Below are 20,165 nucleotides of genomic sequence, written 5' to 3' on the forward strand. Positions count from 1 at the left end.
TGATTAGCTATTTAGAAAGGAGACTGTGACCCAAATTATGGTTTATTTCTGTCCATCAACAACTCTTTATCATCATATACAACCAAACTACCACCGATGATAGGTTTGAAAGTAAAATAATACCAATCATGCATTCTATGATCAGCCCTATGTCAAGCACATTTTGAGACTTAAATGATGGCATCCTTACCTCAGACTTATGAGAGAAATAGTATTCTTAGTCTCACTTTACAGATGATTTTACCAAGGCCTGGAGAAAATAAGTGGCCTCTACATTTGGTTCCCTACCCTGAGGTTTTCAGCACCAAAACACATCATGATATTTTATAATGAATTAAATATTGCTTAGTTTTCTACATTTTACTATTTCATTAGTTATAGTAGGTATGTGGTCCTTTAAAATCCTTAACTATGTTTTACATACATATAAAATATAAATGAAATACTTCTTGCAAATAAGGAAACAATCAGCAACATATTTTTCCATACCTACCTTCTGCTGACATTATATTAATTATCAAATTATGCCTTGCAGTCTCAAAGGTACGCCTATTGTAGGCAGTTATCTATTAGAAAAAGAAAGTCTCATTAAAGAAGTAAAATGTTATTCGGAAAACGAAATTCATTAAGGACAAAATGAAAACAAATTGTCGTTCTTTCCATTTTCATTATTTGTTTATATACTTACAAAATATTCCTTCTCTGGACAAGAATCCAGAGCTTTTAGCAATATTGTGGGAAAATAGATAATTAGGTATATTTAACATGCTAAAACAAGTTAAAATCAGAAAAACCCTTTTATAGAAGACTGTTAAGTGCCAGTAGCAATGCAGATGCATCATTAGTAAATGGATTAACCATTACGAATTACTTACCAGAGCTGTTCTAAAATTTCAAAAAAGCCAAAACAATATATTGGAGCTTAAAGCTTTAAATGGAGCTTAAGGATCATACCAGAAAGTACACTTTAAAACAAGCACATCTCTGTGTTGTTTGCATTCAGTACTAAACTGCACACCAACCAGTCAAGAAATGTCACGAACCCTTTGGAAATCACATCTCACAATGGGAGTAGAGCAGTAAGGATCACAGTCTAAGAAGATGATGGCAAATGCTCAAAACTACAAATCAATCCCTTCACAGAGTCAAATATTAGTAAATGTTTGCAGAGCCAATGAACTTACATCAAAGTCAATTCAGAAACAGCCACTGCAAACAACAAACAAAGCAAAGGCCAACAACAGGATACGGCTTCAAAAATCAAGGAATAATTAACTTTATAACAGATATTAAATCACTCAGACAGGCCTGCAGTACCTCAAAAAAACCCCACATGATTGTGTAAAAGTCTTAGCATCCCAGCACTAGCCTTCTGGCAGTAACTGCAGCTGTAGTTGACACTGAGACAAAAAAGACAAAACTGACGCAAACTGAAAAGAAATATCGTGCATATTTAAAAACAAGTATCAAAGATTTTAATAGCATCACATATGAGCTTTAAATAAAATACATTACACTCATCAGAAATATTATTTGAGAGAACAGTGAAAATCAGAAGTTTGGAATAAAAAATTCCAAACCTTTAACAATATTTCAAAATACATATTCTGAAACGTGTCTTATTCCACAAAGATAAAAGCACTTATCTCTCCACAATTTGTCAAATTTCTTTTGGATTTAATGATTTCTTTGCTGCTCTCTATTGGGACACATGGTCAATTAGGTTCACAGTGAACACTAAAATTAAGACTAGTCATTAAAATTAACGAGGCATTATTGTTCACAAGCAAATGAAGAAATGCAAAAACATTTGGGAATCCTCATGATTTTAAAAGTTTACCCTGCAAAAAATTTAATAATATTCTCAGTGGAAAGAAAATACTAGATACTATTTGTTATAATATCTCAAAGCTAATGCTAGAAAAAAAGATTAAACATTTTCAGATTAATGGCAATATTTTTCTGGCTAGCCTACCCATAATTATCACAAATTTCATTATTGTAAATTTCATAAATTCTAATAAGTGTTTTTAAATCAGAGGCTACACAAGAGAGTGAAGAACATTTCATGAATCCGGAGGAAGAATTTTATTACCTGAATTTATACTTAATGCTTAATTTTAACAGCTGTAACAGAATGCAATTCTTCTATGACTTCTAATGAGATATTTAAATACTGTAATATTCTCAGTCGAATTCTACTTAGCATGATGATGTGAAGCCCTTCATAGCAAAGAGGTATGCGTATTTGTGAACTTTCTGATCCCCTATTTCTAAAATAGTGGCTGATCTATTTTAGATGCTTAATAAGTAGCTACTGAATAAATTAATTAGTGGATGTATATGATTAAATATTAGTTTAAGATACGCAAAATCTTTTGACTATATTATTAATAGAATATTTTTAAACACTGAAAATATGTTATTATATATGGATGTAGAAATGAGTTATTTACAGATAAATCAATACTGTGTTAGATGAAAGATATGCTAAGTTTTCATAATCTTCTTAAAAAATTTATTTATTTATTGGCTGCATTGGGTCTTTGTTGCTGTGCTTAGGCTTTCTCTAGTTGTGGCGAGCGGGGGCTACTCTTCGTTGCGGTGCGTGGGCTTCTCATTGCGGTGGCTTCTGTTGTTGTGGAGCACGGGCTCTAGGTGCACGGGCTTCAGTAGTTGTGGCCGTGGGCTCTAGAGCTCGGGCTCAGTAGTTGTGGTGCACGGGCTTAGTTCCTCCGCGGCATGTGGGACCTTCCTGGACCAGGGCTCGGACCCGTGTCCCCTGCACTGGCAGGCAGATTCTCAACCACTGCGCCATCAGGGAAGCCCTCATCATCTTTTTGGATATTATTTGATACATATTCATAACATTGTATGTTGGTAGTAAGGTGTAATGCACCCCTGTGAATCCTGGTTCAACACGTGTTTCTCTCCTACCCTAGCCTCTTGCCTCTCTCCAACCAGAGTAAACATTTTGGATTTTGTGTTTATCATCCCATCCATTTTAAATATAGTTTTATTATCCATGCATGTATGCTTAAAACATATTGTCCATTTTTCTGGGTTTTGAGCGCCTATAAAAATAGTAAACTGTATGCAGTCTTCTGGGGTTTGTTCGGTTTTTTTTCAACATTACGTTAAAAACATTCATTCATGTTGCCAGGCAAGCTTAAGTTCATTGCTGCTATAAATGTTCACTGTGCGAATACCCCACAATTTATCTATTCTCTTGCTGCTGGACTTCTGGATCTCAACTGGTTTGTGGGTTTCCAGTGTTTTCCTATACACACATTGCTCAGTGATCATGACTGTGCATGCCTTTGGGTGGACATTTGCAAGTGTTTCTTTTTCTTCTTTTTCTTTTTTTTTGGCCATGCTGCGTGGCTTGCAGGATGCTAGTTCCCCGACCAGGGACTGAACCCAGGCCACAGCAGTGAAAGCACCAAGTCTTAACCACTGGACCGTAAAGGAATTCCCTGCAATTGTTTAAGTGCATATCTGGAAGTGGGACTGCTAGATCATAGGGTACAGTGATACTCAGCTATGTGAAATATTCCGTTTTCCAGTCCATATCCACTGCAATGACCTTAACTGAGGATAAAATTCTCACTGAGGTTCTAAATTGAATATTCCTCCTTACTGAGGAGAGTAAGTTTCTTTACTTAAATGGCATTGATGTCTCCTCTTTGGTGAAATGTCTGTTCATGTCTTTTTCTTATTGAAATTGTAGGAGTCCTTTTTTATATTTGACACACTTATCATTAGTCGGCTAGATATATTTAAAATATCATCTTCCAGCTTGTGGGTTGTCTTTTCTTTAATGTTTTCTTTTGATGAACAGAAGTTCACAAGTTTAATATGGTAAAATTTATCAATCTTTTCTCTTAAATAAAAAAATTTAGGTGTTATTTAAGATATCTTTCCCTCCCCCAAACTCAGAAAGATACTCCTCTACACTTTTATATAATAGTTTAAATTTTTGCTAAATCCTTAATCTACCTAGACATGAGTTTTGTATTTCCTGTGAAGTAAGAATCTAATTTTATGTTTGCCATATGCTGAGCACCAGTCAATAAACTGACCTCCTTTTCCCTAATCTGTGATCTCTGGCACCATCTCTTTAGACATATATCATTGTTCTTTATGTAGATGGATCGGTCTCTGGGCTCCCTATTTTATTCATTGGTTAATTTGTCTATCCCTGTATCAATACAAACTTATGATTGATTACTACATATTTACAATAAATCTTGCTATCTGGAAAGGAAAGAAATCTTTCCCCTTTTTATTCTTCTTTAAGCATGTCTTGATTTTGCTTTATTATCTTCTTTATAAATTTTAGAATTAGTTGCCAACTTCCATGAAATAACCTACTGAGATTTTTTTATTGGAACTGCATTGAATCTATAGATCAATTAGGGGGAAAGTGATGCTTTCATGATTTTCAGTCCTCCTATCCCTGAATGAACTATCTTTTCCTTTATATAGGCATTCTTTAATATCAACAAAGTTTTATAATTTTTCCCATACAGAACTTGCATACCTTCTGTTAGATTTATTCCAAGTACATTATAATTTTGTTGCTACTAAAAAAATGGTATCTTTTAAAAACATGTATTTTTCTCAGTACTTGTATTTAATGAATAAATATAACTAAATTTTTAATATTGAGCCCATAGCTTACTGCTAGGCTTTCTGAAGATTTTAATAGCCTATAGACTCTTTATATCATTGACTATTCCATTTCTTCCTTTCGAATAGTTATAAATTTCTTTTTCTTTCTTTACTGCACTGGATAGGACTTCTAATATATTCTGTAATAGATGTGATACAGGGGGTCATTCTTGTTTTGTTCCTGAATTTAAATGGCATTCCTCTAGTGTTTTCCCATTAAAAAATGATGTTTGCTATTATTTTTGATAAATAACCTATTAGGTTAAGGAAGTTCACTTATATTCCTAGTTTGCTAAGAGTTATTTTTTTCTTATCAAGAATAGGTGTTGAATTTTATTACATGCTTTCTCTGAATCTTCAAGGTGATTGTGTTTTTCTTTTTTAATCTAGCAAGGTGGTGACTTACATTTATATATTTCTATTATAACTTTACTGAATATTTTAAAAATTATTTTGACAATAACTCCAAATAACTTTCTTTCTTATATCTACATATATTTCTATCTTATATCAACATTGCCTTAAGAAAGCAGATTTATAGATAGAAATCACTGAAATGTCATGTTAATACAAACTTCAGTTCAAATGAAGAAACACCTTCTCTCAGCCAGCATGGAAGTTCATATCCAGAGTTCACGGCTGATTAAAACTTTGGAGAACAACTCAAAGCATGTAATCTCCTGAGAATCTACAGAAATTCTACAAATTTTTGGTGGTAGAAAACATGCCACGCAGGACTTATGCAAACTCCTGGCAATTCCACTAGCAGTTCCTATGCTGGTGCCCTGGTCACTACCAGTAAGCTTTCATGGAATTGAAGAGTTAAATTCCAGTTTAAGATCCTAGAGGCATCTAGGCATAAAACTATAGTAGGCCTCTCCTGCCGTTAATGGCCATTATAATTCTGATTTTGTTAGGTATAGTAAAGAGTGAAACACCTTTAGCTTTTACATCCATTCATTAAAAAAAAATTAATTCCCATTAAAGGTTTGATGTCATCACTGTTTTTGTTTCAATTTCTAATATCTTCCAGGTATGATATTAGGTACTGGTAAAAATCTGATTAATTATAGCACCATCATCACTCCCAAAGTAAAGGTCAAACATATCCGCATGGCTTACAGAGCCCTCAAAGATCTGCTCCTACCAACATGAACACTTCCATTCCCATCATTTGCCCTCTGGAGTGCATCCTGTCCTCTAGCCACACTTGTAGTTCTCTAAGACTATGTGGTTATGTTTATGCCTCCAAGATTTTGATGTGCTGCATCTTCTGCCTAAAATAGCCTTCCTTCTACTTAGTGAATTTCTATTTACCCTCTTATAACTCTGCATCAAACAGCCCCTTCTTATTATAACAGTTATGTCAGTGCTGGCTAAGTTTGGGTTTCCATTCAGTGCTTCAACCCCTGAACTGTAAGACATGGCAGAGCACAGCTGCTATTCATCTTTCTACCACCGACACCTATCATAATGTTCAGCACATGGTAGGGGCTCAAAAGACGTCTCCTTAATGACTGAATGAACATGAAATCTGAAATTAAAATTTGGAGAAAATAAGTGTTTTAAGTTTTTGTTCATTTTATTAAATAGAATTCACAGTAATTTATTTCTTTTAAATACCTTTTAATTTTTTTCACTAATTTAGATGACGCTTTTTTACATAAAAGCTGAAACAAAAAACTCTGTAGATGAACAGAAAGGAATGGTACATTTGCAAATGTTATCTAGTGTGTTTTCATGCATAAAATACTGAAAACCACTGCCATGTAATTTTAATCACAACATTTGAAACTCAAATTACAAAAAAATCAAGAATATAATTTTGCTCTTTCTAAGTAAATTACCTCAATGACTGTTGGTTTCCCCACATTTTCAGCCGTTGGAGACCCATATAGGACTCCATCACTATATGGTGTCCTTTGGATATACCGAAGCCATCCAGGCCGGTCTGGGTAACCCATTAAATTTGTGTTAAATGTTATGGGATCATTACTAATCTCGCCTAGGTAAGAAACACAGAAGTAAGATATAAGACAGTTATTTTCACATGTTGCTTTGATTGTTTCAATAAAAATATGTCTGTCTAAAATTTTTTTCTTAACATTTGTAGCAAATTAAATACACACCAAAAAAAATCCATCGGGGAATTCAGATTAGGGCCTCATGTAAGAAAAATATCCTTTTGGTTGTTTAGTTAGTCTAGAAATCTGATTCAACAAAGAAAGCATATTCACACAATTTGGGGGTAAATTTCCTTTTCTTTTTTGGGGGGAGGAGGTCACATAGCAGTGGAAAAGTTCTACCAATGAGACAACTATCTTTCAGGAAAATCCCCTAATCATGTTGATGTATTCATTCTTCTGAGAAACCTTCCTTTCATGAAACTCTGAGCACTATCAAACTCATCTTAAGGGATATCTCAAAATTATAAAAGTATCATCAAAACAAAAATAATGTAATTTAAAAACAATGGAGGATGAGTTGAAAAAATCCAAATCCAAGTCCAAAAGAACTGCAATAACATGACATTTATTAATAATAAATAATAATGGTGTCATTTTATTAGCATGTGCCTGGCCTCTACAGGCACTATTTCATCCGATTTTCAAACATACCAATGAAAGTAGTACTCTTATTAGCCCTAATTTTATTGATGTAATACGTAATTTTCCATGTTAATTCTTCATGGTCATATTAAGTGGTGAAACTAGAATTTTTTTTTGTTTGTTTCAGTACGCGGGCCTCTCGCTGTTGTGGCCTCTCCCGTTGCGGAGCACAGGCTCCGGACACGCAGGCTCAGCGGCCATGGCTCACGGGCCCAGCCGCTCCGCGGCATGTGGGATCTTCCCGGACCGGGGCACGAACCCGTGTCCCCTGCATCGGCAGGCGGACTCTCAACCACTGCGCCACCAGGGAAGCCCCTGAAACTAGAATTTAATCTTGGCTGACTCCAGAAATATGCTCTTAACTACATTTTCTTCTCCAGTGTTGAAGCTGCTGCTCACAAGGTTTAGCTATATAGTTTTGCAAAAAGAGAATGCCCCTCACGAGAACACACTTTTTAAGTAATTGATGAAAAGACTGCCTTGTTTCTTGAATGCTGGTGAGAACATGCTTAACTATATTTTACGAGTGTTTTCAGGTATGCTATTCATCATATAATCCACAAAAATAATATTTATATTAATTCTAATGCTGGAATATTCAGAAATTCATTTTTATTTGTTACTTAAGTAAAAGTCATAATAACAATGTATTTTCTCTTGCTATTCTTTCTGTATCTTCGTTAATTTGATGGCATTTGTGACAATCCAACATAACATAATTTAAACCGACAGTAAATTAAATAGGACTTCGTAACTGGTATTACTTTGAAGAAAAATTAATCTCCATTATATGATTATGAAGTTATATAAAATTATCTCATATTGTAAAAGTTTTTTTGAGAACTCTTTCTTAATACCGTATTTCAATCTCTTCTACAACATATGTATAGTTTTCCAAAAATCAATGTACTCTGTAAGATTCTTAAGTCTTAATGTGTAAAATTGTAATTGTACATCTATAATTATTTCTCTGAGAATACAGGTAGATCATTTGTCAGAAGCACAAAACTCAAGACTAGGAAATCAGAAATACGCTTTCTTTAAATTTCAAAAATGAGTTATTTCCTTCGGTAATTAAATTTCTAATCTTAAAATGGGAAATATTCTATAACAATCAATTTATCACATATCCAGACCATGTCAAGTAATGTCAGTAATATTTGATCATATATCATCTAGATTATGCACATTGAACAAAAAGAAAAATTTAGTAAACTAACCACTTTTTTTCCCGCCAGAACATACCAGGTTTTGGGTAAGGTGGAAATTCCCCCTTAAAATACTCTCTTTCCAAAACATGTACAAAGAGGACACCTGCAGATGGGTAGACATTCCGATCAGAGTGCACCTTGGAGAAAATAGTGTACACTGAAAACAAAGAGGGAAGATAAGAGACAGAAAGACAAATAATGAGCTCTGCTTTTGAAAATTCACTTACACTGTAAAGAAGGGTTTCACTATGTAGAAATTTCTGAGAAAACTGAAGCAACATGCAAGATTGTTAAGAAGTTTGTTTTAAAGGGGAGTGGTTTTAGGACAAAGCATGGAACAACTCTCAACTTGCTGTGTTTATAGACTTTTCAAATATTATGTAAGCAGAATTAGGCATATTTAATATTTTAAATTATTATTAAATAATAAAGACATCCATGAAATCTCTTTTGTAATTTTTATGGAGATTATTACCAACAAAATACATCATGAGAACTGATCAGCTATATAATTGCTACAGTATATTTTTTCTTTTTCCTTTTTTCAAAGCAAAGTATAAAGAGTCATTTTTTTTAAATGGTAACAATCTCCACCATATTAACTGTCTGCCAGACAGAGCATATCGGACTACATAATACCATTGATATATGTAAGATGACTTTCATATATATTGATACTTATAAAAATGCATTGGATACTCTTTCTTTGAGTATTATTCCCCCATCTTTCCTGGAAATGATTTATTCCACTTTACCTGATCTCGACATTTAATAATTCACACATACAATCTAGTCTATTATGCTACCTCCTAAATAAGCAATAACAATTACATCACAAAATTCAGTGCAAATCATTTCTTTAAGTGAAATGGGGCAGATTTCATGATTTACTGGTTACTTAAGATACATGATGTGAGTACATTAAAATGACCAAATTGGTTTGATTAGTTTCAACTTATCGTTTTTTTCCTCTGATATCATCGTCTCCACCAACACAATACTGCCATTACCCTTGTCACCTCTACAATCTCTTTTGATTTTCTATCTTCCTGTTTGGCTACTGGCTGCAATTTTTAAACAGATAAACCCTATCAGGCAAGTTCTTTCTCTTAGTCACTGATGGATTTGTAAATGTAGTAATTAACCTTAAGAACTCAAGGCTGCTCACTCCCGGGCTCACAACTAACTAAAAGCCCTTGGATGGCAAAATCACTGACAGTGAATTTTTCAGCATAAAAATAGGAACTCCCACAAAAATGTTTCTTTATCTGTGAAAACTTGCCCCTACAGTTCTGTGGATGGCTGCCAAAAATGGGGAACTGAACTAAAATGTTTGGCTTGTAGCTTCATGTATCCATAGCTTTACTACTAAAAACACAACTTCAAAGGCTGTGGTAACAGAAGGAAGGAAGCGGCAAGTTAGGTTTAAATTAGGTAATAGGGAGGCTCGTTCTTTCCTGACTTGTTTTGTACTAGCACTGGTAAGCATTCCCATGGCATTTAGAATACCCATTCTCTACCCAAGAGCAATTTACTCACCTGTAAAAATGGTCCCGTTCCAAAAAAACAAGAATAAGTGAATCACAGAAAAATAGTAAGGATGAGAATTAGAGATTTTTCACCAGCTGGATTCCATGGCATCCGCTGAATGCTTGGTGCTGTGGAGAATGTGAAGATGAAGGAGACCCAGTCCCTGCCTTTCATGAGCTCACCATCTGGTTTGGGAGACCAACACTCTCCTAACTAGGTATGACCCCAGAGAGACAAACTGCTCTGGCAAGACCTGGAAAGATGGTGAAGAGCAATGGAAGCTGGAAAGACCTGGGAAAGGTTTATATAAGAAGTAGAATTCAATATGGCTTTTAAAGTGCTAGCAAGATTCTGAAACTCAGAGATGGGCAATTTCAGCGTTGAAATGTGCAAGATACAGAAGTGGGATACTGCAGGGCCCTTTCAAGAAATGGAATTAAGCCAGTAACGCTAGATCCTGGTAGGGGGGAGGAAAACTGGGAAGGTGAGTCAAATTATGGAGAGCTGTGAACTCCTGGTGAGAAGTTATTTCATTCTATACAGAAAGGTGTTTAAATTCTAGATCACAATCCTACATCCAAGGCACAGGAATGTTTTGCATAATTCAAAGGAATCTCTCTGGAGCTTATCCAATTTATTCTTTTTAGAGATTAAAAACACCTTGAAGTCCAGCACTGAACTTTATTTACCTTTGTTATTTTCTCGGCACCTAGAAGGTGTCTGGCATATGTGAATAATTTTATAAATGGATGAATACATTCTAATACAAAGCACTGTAGAGGGAAACACAGTTCTTATGTTTATGTTCTAAATATATATAATTCTTAACTTCATTTTCAGTTTTGTAACCTAAATTAATTCTCATATGTGTGTAGCAGTTTATGGGTTACCATCCTCCATTTACATTATAAACTACTAACAGTCTCCCGTAGTTTTTGCTGACATAAGGTGGTAAAAGCTAGCTTATAAATCAAAAAGAAAAGTTGTTCATATTAATAATATTGAAATGGTCCTATTTTCTATATGGCCCATGGCAGGGCCTAAAATAGAACCATAAAAGGGTACTTGTCACTATTTATTACCTCACTTCAAGGACTAGTGTAGAACATCTCACTTTCTGCTTTCATAAAACAAAACAGACGAACAAAAAAAAACAACAAACAACATTTCTACAATCTACAGAGCCAAACCACAATCTACCATGGCCCTCCTGGGTTTTAAGATTACATGCGCATTTCTTTATTCATGTGTAAAACTGCCTTTCTGCAATCTGCTGAACTGCATACTTGCTGGTCAGTTACCTTGGCAACTCTGCAGTAAAGCCCGCTTCACTGTAAGTATAGTATGCCATTCACTTTGAGAAAAACATGATACAGATGTATGACACACTCATCATCTAGAAATGGAAAATGACTATGCCACTATGTTTTGTTTGTGAAAATAATACTTCCTTTCTGTAGCATCAGTTTAAATTATGGGCACCCACAGCACATTTTAGAGAAGTGCTCTTTACCTTACCCTTCCCATTTGTTACTTGCAAAAACAAACAGCTCTTCAACAGAGGCTATTTGGGCAGTATTTACACCTAGCTTCCTTTCAAAAGCAACAAAGTGACACACAGAATTCAGACTTATGGGCTCTTGTTCTAAACATGAGCGATATAAACAATACTGATAGGGTTTGCACTAACACCAAAAAAGTCTGTTACTTAACAGTGAACACATGTTGCACTCACCTATGTCTAGGTAGTACTCACAAACAGCAAGCTTGAGGCATATTGTTTTCCCTAAAAGAAAGTCTTGAAAGTGAAACTGAAACACTTTAAGAATCTCTGAAATACACATCTCTGAAAAAAAATCTCTGAAGAGTCTCTGAAATATACAAGCATACAGTGCCTTGCTAATCAAGCTGAGGTCACAGGGTCTGGCTGCTCTGTGGATTGCATGGCTCTCCAATCGTCTAGGGCTGCAAATCCATTACCTCTGCAAACACATGCCACTGGATACAAATGAAACTAGAAACCAGTCTGTGGCTAAATCCGTGCAAATCCATCACCATTAATGGGCAAAACAATTAAACCAAAAGTCCAACCCACGGGGGGTCAAAAACATCATCTTCAAACCGCAAGGGTAGCTAGATTTGCAAAGATTAAAAACTGAAGACGGGTAGTCATAAATAACGGCATTTTTTACAGGAAAAAGTACATATCTGAGTTGAAAAGAGCAAAAGGATATGTGGGCAAGTGGCAGGGTTATATTTCACCCTCCCTAAATGCAGGTCCAATATTCCTTGTTAACATGCTACCAAAATCTTTCTATAAAACTGTTCCCTGTATGTTTTAATCATAAGGCATAGAAACTACAAACCATTTTCGAAAATGTATCTTATGGGACAGCAGAGAGCCAAGAACCAAGTAACAGACGGTGATGGCGGTAGCAATAAAGTGGGACCTCATGCTAGCTAAATAGCATCCTGTCTTCCTTTATTAATAGTCCATTTGGAATTCTCTCCCTATGGGAGCAACACTGAGATGAAAATATGAGGGTGCACATTTGTGTGCTTATTTATAATTACTTAAAAACAAAAGCAAATCTGTATGTGTTTAGTAAACATCAAATTTTGAAAGGGTTTGGTGGTGCATTGCTAACGAATCTAGAGCATAACACTTCACAATTATCACAATGATTTTTTTAATGGCATATGCACGTGCACAGGCACATACAAAGTCCACTCTCTACAAAAGAGTCCGGAGAACCCCTATCAGCCCTTTTTCTGCATCAAGAACAAGGACATGACTATAAACTGGCTGCTGAGTGTGACACCCTACAAGTCTCAGGTAGATTTAAGTCTTAAAGTCTCTCCTCTGAAGTCATAAAGGATTGTCAGTATTCACGTCAAGGTGATCTCTCTCTCATAGATGCTTTATCAACAAATTAATCACTTTAAAAGGTCCACTTACATCATCATTTTCTAATTTTTGCAGTTTGAGAGAATACAGTAAAATCTCAGTTTAGCAGGAACCCCAACGAAGGAAACATTTTAGAGACCTGAGTTTTCTAAAGTACTCAGCGGTCGATCCTTCTTCATTATGGCATAAGATCATCATTTGGCACATCAATTATTGCACTTCCCTCTATAATACAGTCATGCCCTTATGGACTGTTTGGTTGCCTTGTCATTTACCGATCCCAGTAGCACTAGCGGGTCACCGTTTGCTAATGCTTTTTATGGTTGTGTGTTTTATAGATTTTCTGTTTTCTCATCTGTAGACACGTTGTCAGCCGTCACTTCTCATTGCTATCCATATGTTTCCTGTAACAGCTCCTCTATCCCTTCTAATTTGCTGCTATTAATCCGCCGCAGGTTTAGAAACGAGGCTACCAAGTGAGGTGGGACTGCATGTTAAAGTAAGAACCAATTTGTACTATCTTAACGCATGCAGGGCTCTGCCAGGTGTGAAAAACAGGAGCCTGCGTTTGCTGCATCTATTCTTGCTACCCAGAGACCCTTTTGTGGCGTATTTCCTGATTCTTAGTTGACACAGTATACTTCTGAAAGTCTTACTATAATTGGGAGACAGCCATTACTTGAGGAGGTGGCAACATAAACTCTATGTATTAAATGCATTCAGAAATAAATAAGTGTACCACAGAAAGTCTTAATTCAACCCATATGTTACGTAAACAAACTGCCAAATCAAAAGGAGGGGATTTAATGTGCTGTATAAAATAATTTCTTACATATTTGATGTGTGGGAAATATACTGCATAATTTAAACGAAGAGATCTATTGATTAACTGATCTATTAACCTTAGCAATAGCTAAATCAGCCTAAGAACATAACACACTAAAATAAGTAATTTATTAATAAGAAACTGGAGGGAGGGAGACGCAAGAGGGAAGAGATATGGGAACATATGTATATGTATAACTGATTCACTTTGTTATAGGGCAGAAACTAACACACCATTGTAAAGTAATTATACCCCAATAAAGATGTTAAAAAAAAAAAAAAAAGAAACTGAAGCCCATTTCCAAAAGCATTTCAATTTTGTTAATTTGTCTCTCGTGTTCAGAGAGTTTTAAGACGTAAGCTACTCATTGGGAAACATGACAAGGGTGCTTTAACTGAGTGCAAATTAGTTAAATAAGACAGTGCATATTTTCCAACTGTTCATAGTATTGCCTTAATAGTAAGTATTATTTGAAAAAAATTTGGATAAGAATGATGAAGAAGACTTTTAAATATGTTTAAAATACAAAGATAATACTGAATAGCCACTTATCCGGTACAGTTTTTAAAATAAACTTTTGCCTAAGCAACTAGGTATCCCAATTCCTTAAAATCCTATTTACAGAAGAGACACCACGTCTCTGCTAAAGAATTGGAGTATTATTAAAAAGAAAGTTACACAAAAAATACAATTGCTGAAAACTTATTTTACTATATGATCATCTCTGATAATTAGAAACTGTAAGTACGGACAGAAAAAAAATAAGACTTGACTTCTCTTTTATAGTTTTAATAGCTAAAAGCTCTTTATGACACTCAGAGCCCCTGTATACACAGCACTCCAAGAAGCTGCTACCAATTAGTGGGAATTGATTATAAGAGATGAATTCCATTTGATATCTCTGCACCAAGAGAACTCATTTCAGGGTTTTCAGAGCTTGATATATTTATGGTTTCCTTCCTAATTTATTTTTCAATGTGTTATTTCTATAGTCTAATTGAAATTTAATTACTAGACCAGATAATGTCTGTAGAAAAATAGTTTGAAAGGCATCAATATGCAGCCAGGTACACAACCTGTTTTGGTTTTGTTTTTTTCTTTCCTCTTTAAAATTTACCCTGTGTTTTATCAATCCAGCTTTATAAATCTTGGCTTAGAGTCAAAAGCTTTTCTCGGCAGTCTGCCCTTCACCCCTTAAGTTTACTCAACATCAAAGTACTGAAGGCCATTCATTGGGCAGTGGTCAGCTATTGTTTTATTTCAGTCACAGATAGTCCACACCTGGGCTGTAGAGCTCATCATGGGGAAGGCATTAAATTGCCTTTTAAAACTTCACTCCTCTAAGAGATACGACCACTTTTCTCTACATGAGGTAGAAAAGAAACCACTTCTTGGATCTTTTTCTACAAGAAGCAGAAAGGTTACTTTGTGAGATTCCCCTCCCCCCAACCAAAGCCACTTACTAAAACCATTTTTCTACACTAGAGTTAAATATCCTGATTTTTCCATAGAATGATCATGTGTTTGTTTTGTTTTGTTGTTTTTTTCTTAAATGTTGGCTGGAAAGTGGTTGCAAACCATTTTTAATTGGTAATCAATAAACTTGGTCTCATAGAACACTGCAATTGAAAGGGGCTTTAGATGTCATCCTGTCAGGGCATGCCAAATAACTTTCTCTACTAAGAGACAAATCATTGCATTACTTCCTGCTTGGATATGGCCTCAGCATTCTACTCAATCCAGGATTCCTGACAGATAACATCAATCGGAGTTTGCATGCAAAAAATCAAGTTCAGTCCTTCATTTTATAGTTAACAAAACTGAACCCAGAGAGGCTGAATGACAGGTTCAAGCTTACAGGACTAGGAAGAGGAAGAGCCAGGACTTGAACCCAGGGTAGTTACGTATTTTGTTGATTTGCTAACATGAGGTAATACATTGGTGGCTGTCCATTACATTATTACAACCCACTAAAGTAAACTCATTACTCTCTCTGTAAGATATTTTAATAATGCAGAACTATAATGATAGGATTTAAATTAGAGGAGGAGACCAGGAAGGTAGAAGCTAAAGAATGAGTTCAAGAGAAACTGAGGAAATAAGAGAATGCGATAATCTGAACTGGTTACCTCAAGATGTATTGATCATTTCGATTTTGAGAACTACAGTTATGGCTCAGGTTCCAAGGAGAAAATCAGTTTGAGGTCCAGAGGGAGCATGAAATTTGAAAAAGGAAGAGATGGAGATTCTAGAGAATGCTATGGTAAAGGCCTTGGAATACATTTCACTAAGAAGAGCACCATAGCTGAGCCTGACAGCCGGTTAGAGAGCACCTTTATGCAAAATCAAATAGGAATGGAGGGACATGCTTAAAGAGGACAGAAATTCTAGGGATCAACGTTAAAAAGAAGAAACTGAAGAAAAGGGAAAGACTGCAATTTAGTGCAAAATAGTGTGAAGTCCAGAGGAAGCGTCTTTAGTGATCTCGTGTGAGGCAGCAGGAATCACGGCAGGTCCCAAATCCCTGGGAGATGACAGAAGTAAATTGCAGATGGCAATACTGAGGGCCATCTGGGGCCATAATTGGTAAGATTAGAAAACGGGAAGGGGCTTCCCTGGTGGTGCAGTGGTTAAGAATCTGCCTGCCAATGCAGGGGACACGGGTTCGAGCCCTGGTCCGGGAAGATACCACATGCCATGGAGCAACTAAGCCCGTGGCCACAACTACTGAGCCTGCGCTCTAGAGCCCGCGAGCCACAACTACTGAGGCCGCGTGCCACAGCTACTGAAGCCCATGCGACAAGAGCCCGGGCTCATCAACACAATGAGAAGCCCTTGCGCTGCAATGAAGAGTAGCCCCGCTCGCCGCAACCAGAGAGAGCCTGTGCGCAGCAACGAAGACCCAGCGCAACCAAAAATAAATAAAATAAAATAAAAAGAAAACAGGAATAGTGGATGTGCCGAAGAAGCCGAAGGCCCTCAGCCTGATTAAGGAGCAGCCCAGATAAGGTAGCCGGGGGTGATTCCCTTGAAGGAAACAGAGAAAATCCCTTGAGAATATCTAAGGAGGGTGTGGGGAAAGGACTGTGGGATGATGCGCTTAGATCCTAGAACAGGTGAGTCTAGTGCTTTTGAAAACAACTTTTTGTGAACTTTTCATGAGAGTTTACTGTTATAAAACTCTTTTCTTTTATATTAGAGATGAAAATTCCTTAAAAATGCAGAGGTGTTTGTGGGTTTGTTTCAAAGACAGCAGAGTAGAAGAGATGCTGGGAGCCTTGGTCCTACTGTGAAACAGATCTGGGAGTAGAAGATTCTAGCTGAGGAATAATTTGATGCTAGCTGGAAAAAAGTCAGTGACCCCCCAACTCAGAAATGTAAGAAGAAAATGAGGTAAGCCAGGAATCACTCCTACAAGATACCTAGAAAGTTTTATATGGCAGTAAGGCCATTTTATCACATAAAATTACTGCTCTTTTCAAAATATTTTAAAACTGTTGTTTTTTTTAATAGATATTCTGGTTACCCCAAAGTTATGGAGACTAGGCTACTGTTCTGCTAATGTTCTGTTCATGACCACATATAGCCCAAATTGTATGTGGGGTTGGGGGGGGGGAGGGTACGGTTAAGAGGGATTATAAAGACAAGTAATCCAGAAATATTAAGTGAAAGCTCATATTGATAACTGATATTTTTAAAACAACTAATCTTTTGGTTATTAAGTAAGTCTTTTTCTCCCTGATGAAATGCATTATTTCAAAGGTGCTGACATATTGCTAATGAACACATTTAAGATAGGGAAGAAAAATTTAGAAGGACAATCAATCATTCAAGGGTCAGGCTATCTTTTCCATAGAAAACAAATGCCATCTAATTAGTTAACAGCAAACATACCAATTTGGTTTTGCAACAAAAATCATTCAAAAAATCATCCACAACTAGCCAAAATATTTTATGACCATTTTTCTAAGGTTATGTAAATACTGTTTTTAAACGATTTATGTTAAATGTACTTCTTAATGTTTTTCAATGTTATAAGTAAATTGTTATAATAACCACACTGGGACAATTTTCATAAGTGGCAAGCTAGTGACTGGATAAGGGGCAACAATAGGTTAAAAACAAGAATTATTTTTGGTTAAAAAAAAGGGAAAACTACAGCAAAGGAAAAAAACTTGGAGAATAATGGATTAAGAACACAGAGGATCAGAAGCTTTAGAAGATTAGGAAAACAAAATTTGATTTTTTTCAGACTGACTTATCAAAAAAAAAAAAAAGTCCACACATGACTAAAAAAGCAAAAGGACTATTGGAAGCGGACATTTAATTGACTCCCCAAAAGGATTTAGATTTACAACCTAAACTCACCATCTTTCTTCCCAGCAGTCATTTTTCTGCTGATAATAAAATTGTTGGCCTGTTTCGTCTTCCAGTTAACTGTTCCACTTATGCCATCAGCACAGCTTAATAAAAAAGCTTTTCAGAATAAAACAAATGCACAAAAAATGAAATTAATGTCAAATTAAAATGACTATCACAAATCACCTACTACGTATTAACTGGTATCAGATTCCTTCCAGCCCCAGTGAGCTGTTTAATTCCATTCAATAAATATCTGTTGCATGTCAATACAAGGAATATATGGGGATACAAAGTAAAGACACAGTTCCTGCCCTCCAAGGAGCTTACAATCTATAGGGATTGATAATTCATGTACCAAAATATATATGTAATGTATAATATAGTGTATACACATAGCAATTACACATATACACACAGTGGTAGAAAGCATAGCTGCTACAATAGCACTGAGAGGGGAAGCAATTTTCCCTGGCTTGGAATGTTGTGGTAAGTTTAAAACGTCTTTGAAATTTACAGTTGAGTTTTGGAAACATTACACTGGCAGCAATGAACAGAATCAGGGTCAGTGGATACTAAATAGGGGGTTATCTCTGGAGTGTAGAGTAGCAGTCAGCCCATAATCAGGGGTTGAAGAAAGGAAGAGTAAAGGTGGGGCCAGTTACAAGACATCATGGGAGAGAATACTGACAGTACTTCTCAAATTGCTGGATGTGGGCTAAAAAAAGAATAATGGCTTTGAAGTTTTGACCCAGGATGACGCAGAACAGTGATGTATTAGGAATGCCAAAAAAGAGTCCATTTCAGTAGAAAGATGACAAATGTATTTGGGGATATGTTAAATGTGGGGTACCAGTTGGATATCCAGGTGAAACCACCTAAGAAGAAGATGGAAATAGAGCTCTGGTTCACAGGAGAATCTAAGGCAAGCTTTGGATGCAGATTTGAAGTTCATCACCAGAGAAATGATTATTGAAGCCAAAGCCCCAGTGCAATTCCTTAAAGAGATCATGCTCTCAGGTAACACGCATTAGACTGTCAGGAACAAAATGATCTGGAGAAGATACACATTCACGTTCTTGACCTATTTGCCTATACTATTTCCAATCATCCAAACTACCAATCTTACTGCTTACTCTCCCATTTTTCATCCTTATCTTCCAGACTTGATATTTGGGTACCATTTTCCTAACTACAACATTGGGTCACCATCTCATTCTCCCTTCCTCTAGCCATCTCAGATATGTTCCCTTTGAGTTCAGCTCAGTTCCCAAATCCCCCAGGGTGTACCCCGTAGTTTTGTCCTAGCTTCCGGGGTTGAAATATATAGCAAGAAGGAATGCACGAAAAGTGGGAGGGACAACAAAGGCAGAAGAACATGTTAATAAATACATTTACATAGCAAAAACCAGAGGATAATTCAGCAAAGAAATAAGAGACAAGGCGGTCAGAGAGGTTGGACCACTGAGCCTGAAGTGTCATATACATATGTCAACGGAAGAGTTGTCAAAAAGGAGAGTGTGATCAACATCCTCACTTACTGCAAAAAGGTCAAAGCGGATGAGAGCTCAGAAAAGATTGCTAGATGTGAAAGGGGAGAAGTTATTGGTGACTCCTTGAAAGTGGAGTTCCAATAAAGTGGTAAGAGTAGAAGCCAGACAGCAAAAGGCCAAGACGTAGATGCAACAAACAGAGTTAATCTTTTAAGAACACTGGCCAGAATAGGGAAGCAAAGAGATAAGATGATATGGCAGACTGAGGAGCAGCAAGGTAGAGAAAAAGATTGTTTATTTTCGCGTAGGGAAACAAATTTTGTTTATAAGCTGAGGAAAAGACATAAGGAGAGAGAAAGACACTAGGTGTAATGAAAAGGAACATAAATGATGAGACACAATCCCAGAAAAACTAGAATGGGTGGGACCAAGCAGAAACATACAATATACATGTATTTGTATATTGTACAGCATATACAAAACATATATGCTTTATACAAGCATATAAAGAAAATACTTCATGAATCAGAGAATAAGGACAAGTGAAGAGAGAAA

At 36.1% G+C, this 20,165-nt stretch overlaps 1 protein-coding gene across 3 annotated transcripts in view; it reads right to left on the reverse strand.

Annotated features, from left to right (window-relative positions):
- Positions 1–20,165, reverse strand: part of SGCE (sarcoglycan epsilon) — a 67,481-nt gene that overhangs the window by 32,928 nt on the left and 14,388 nt on the right. For 2 of the 3 annotated variants that reach the window (XM_082662383.1, XM_082662385.1), the window contains exons 2-5: positions 18,127–18,234; positions 8,529–8,651; positions 6,522–6,679; positions 494–566 (exon numbers count right to left, since the gene is read on the reverse strand). In XM_082662383.1, the coding sequence (XP_082518509.1) occupies positions 494–566; positions 6,522–6,679; positions 8,529–8,651; positions 18,127–18,234 (462 nt within the window). The remainder of the gene's footprint in view (positions 1–493; positions 567–6,521; positions 6,680–8,528; positions 8,652–18,126; positions 18,235–20,165) is intronic. The other variant, XM_082662384.1, reaches the window with a different exon arrangement.

The sequence above is a fragment of the Grampus griseus genome, assembly GCF_964374135.1.
Source record: "Grampus griseus genome assembly, chromosome: 9".
Lineage (NCBI taxonomy): Eukaryota > Metazoa > Chordata > Mammalia > Artiodactyla > Delphinidae > Grampus > Grampus griseus.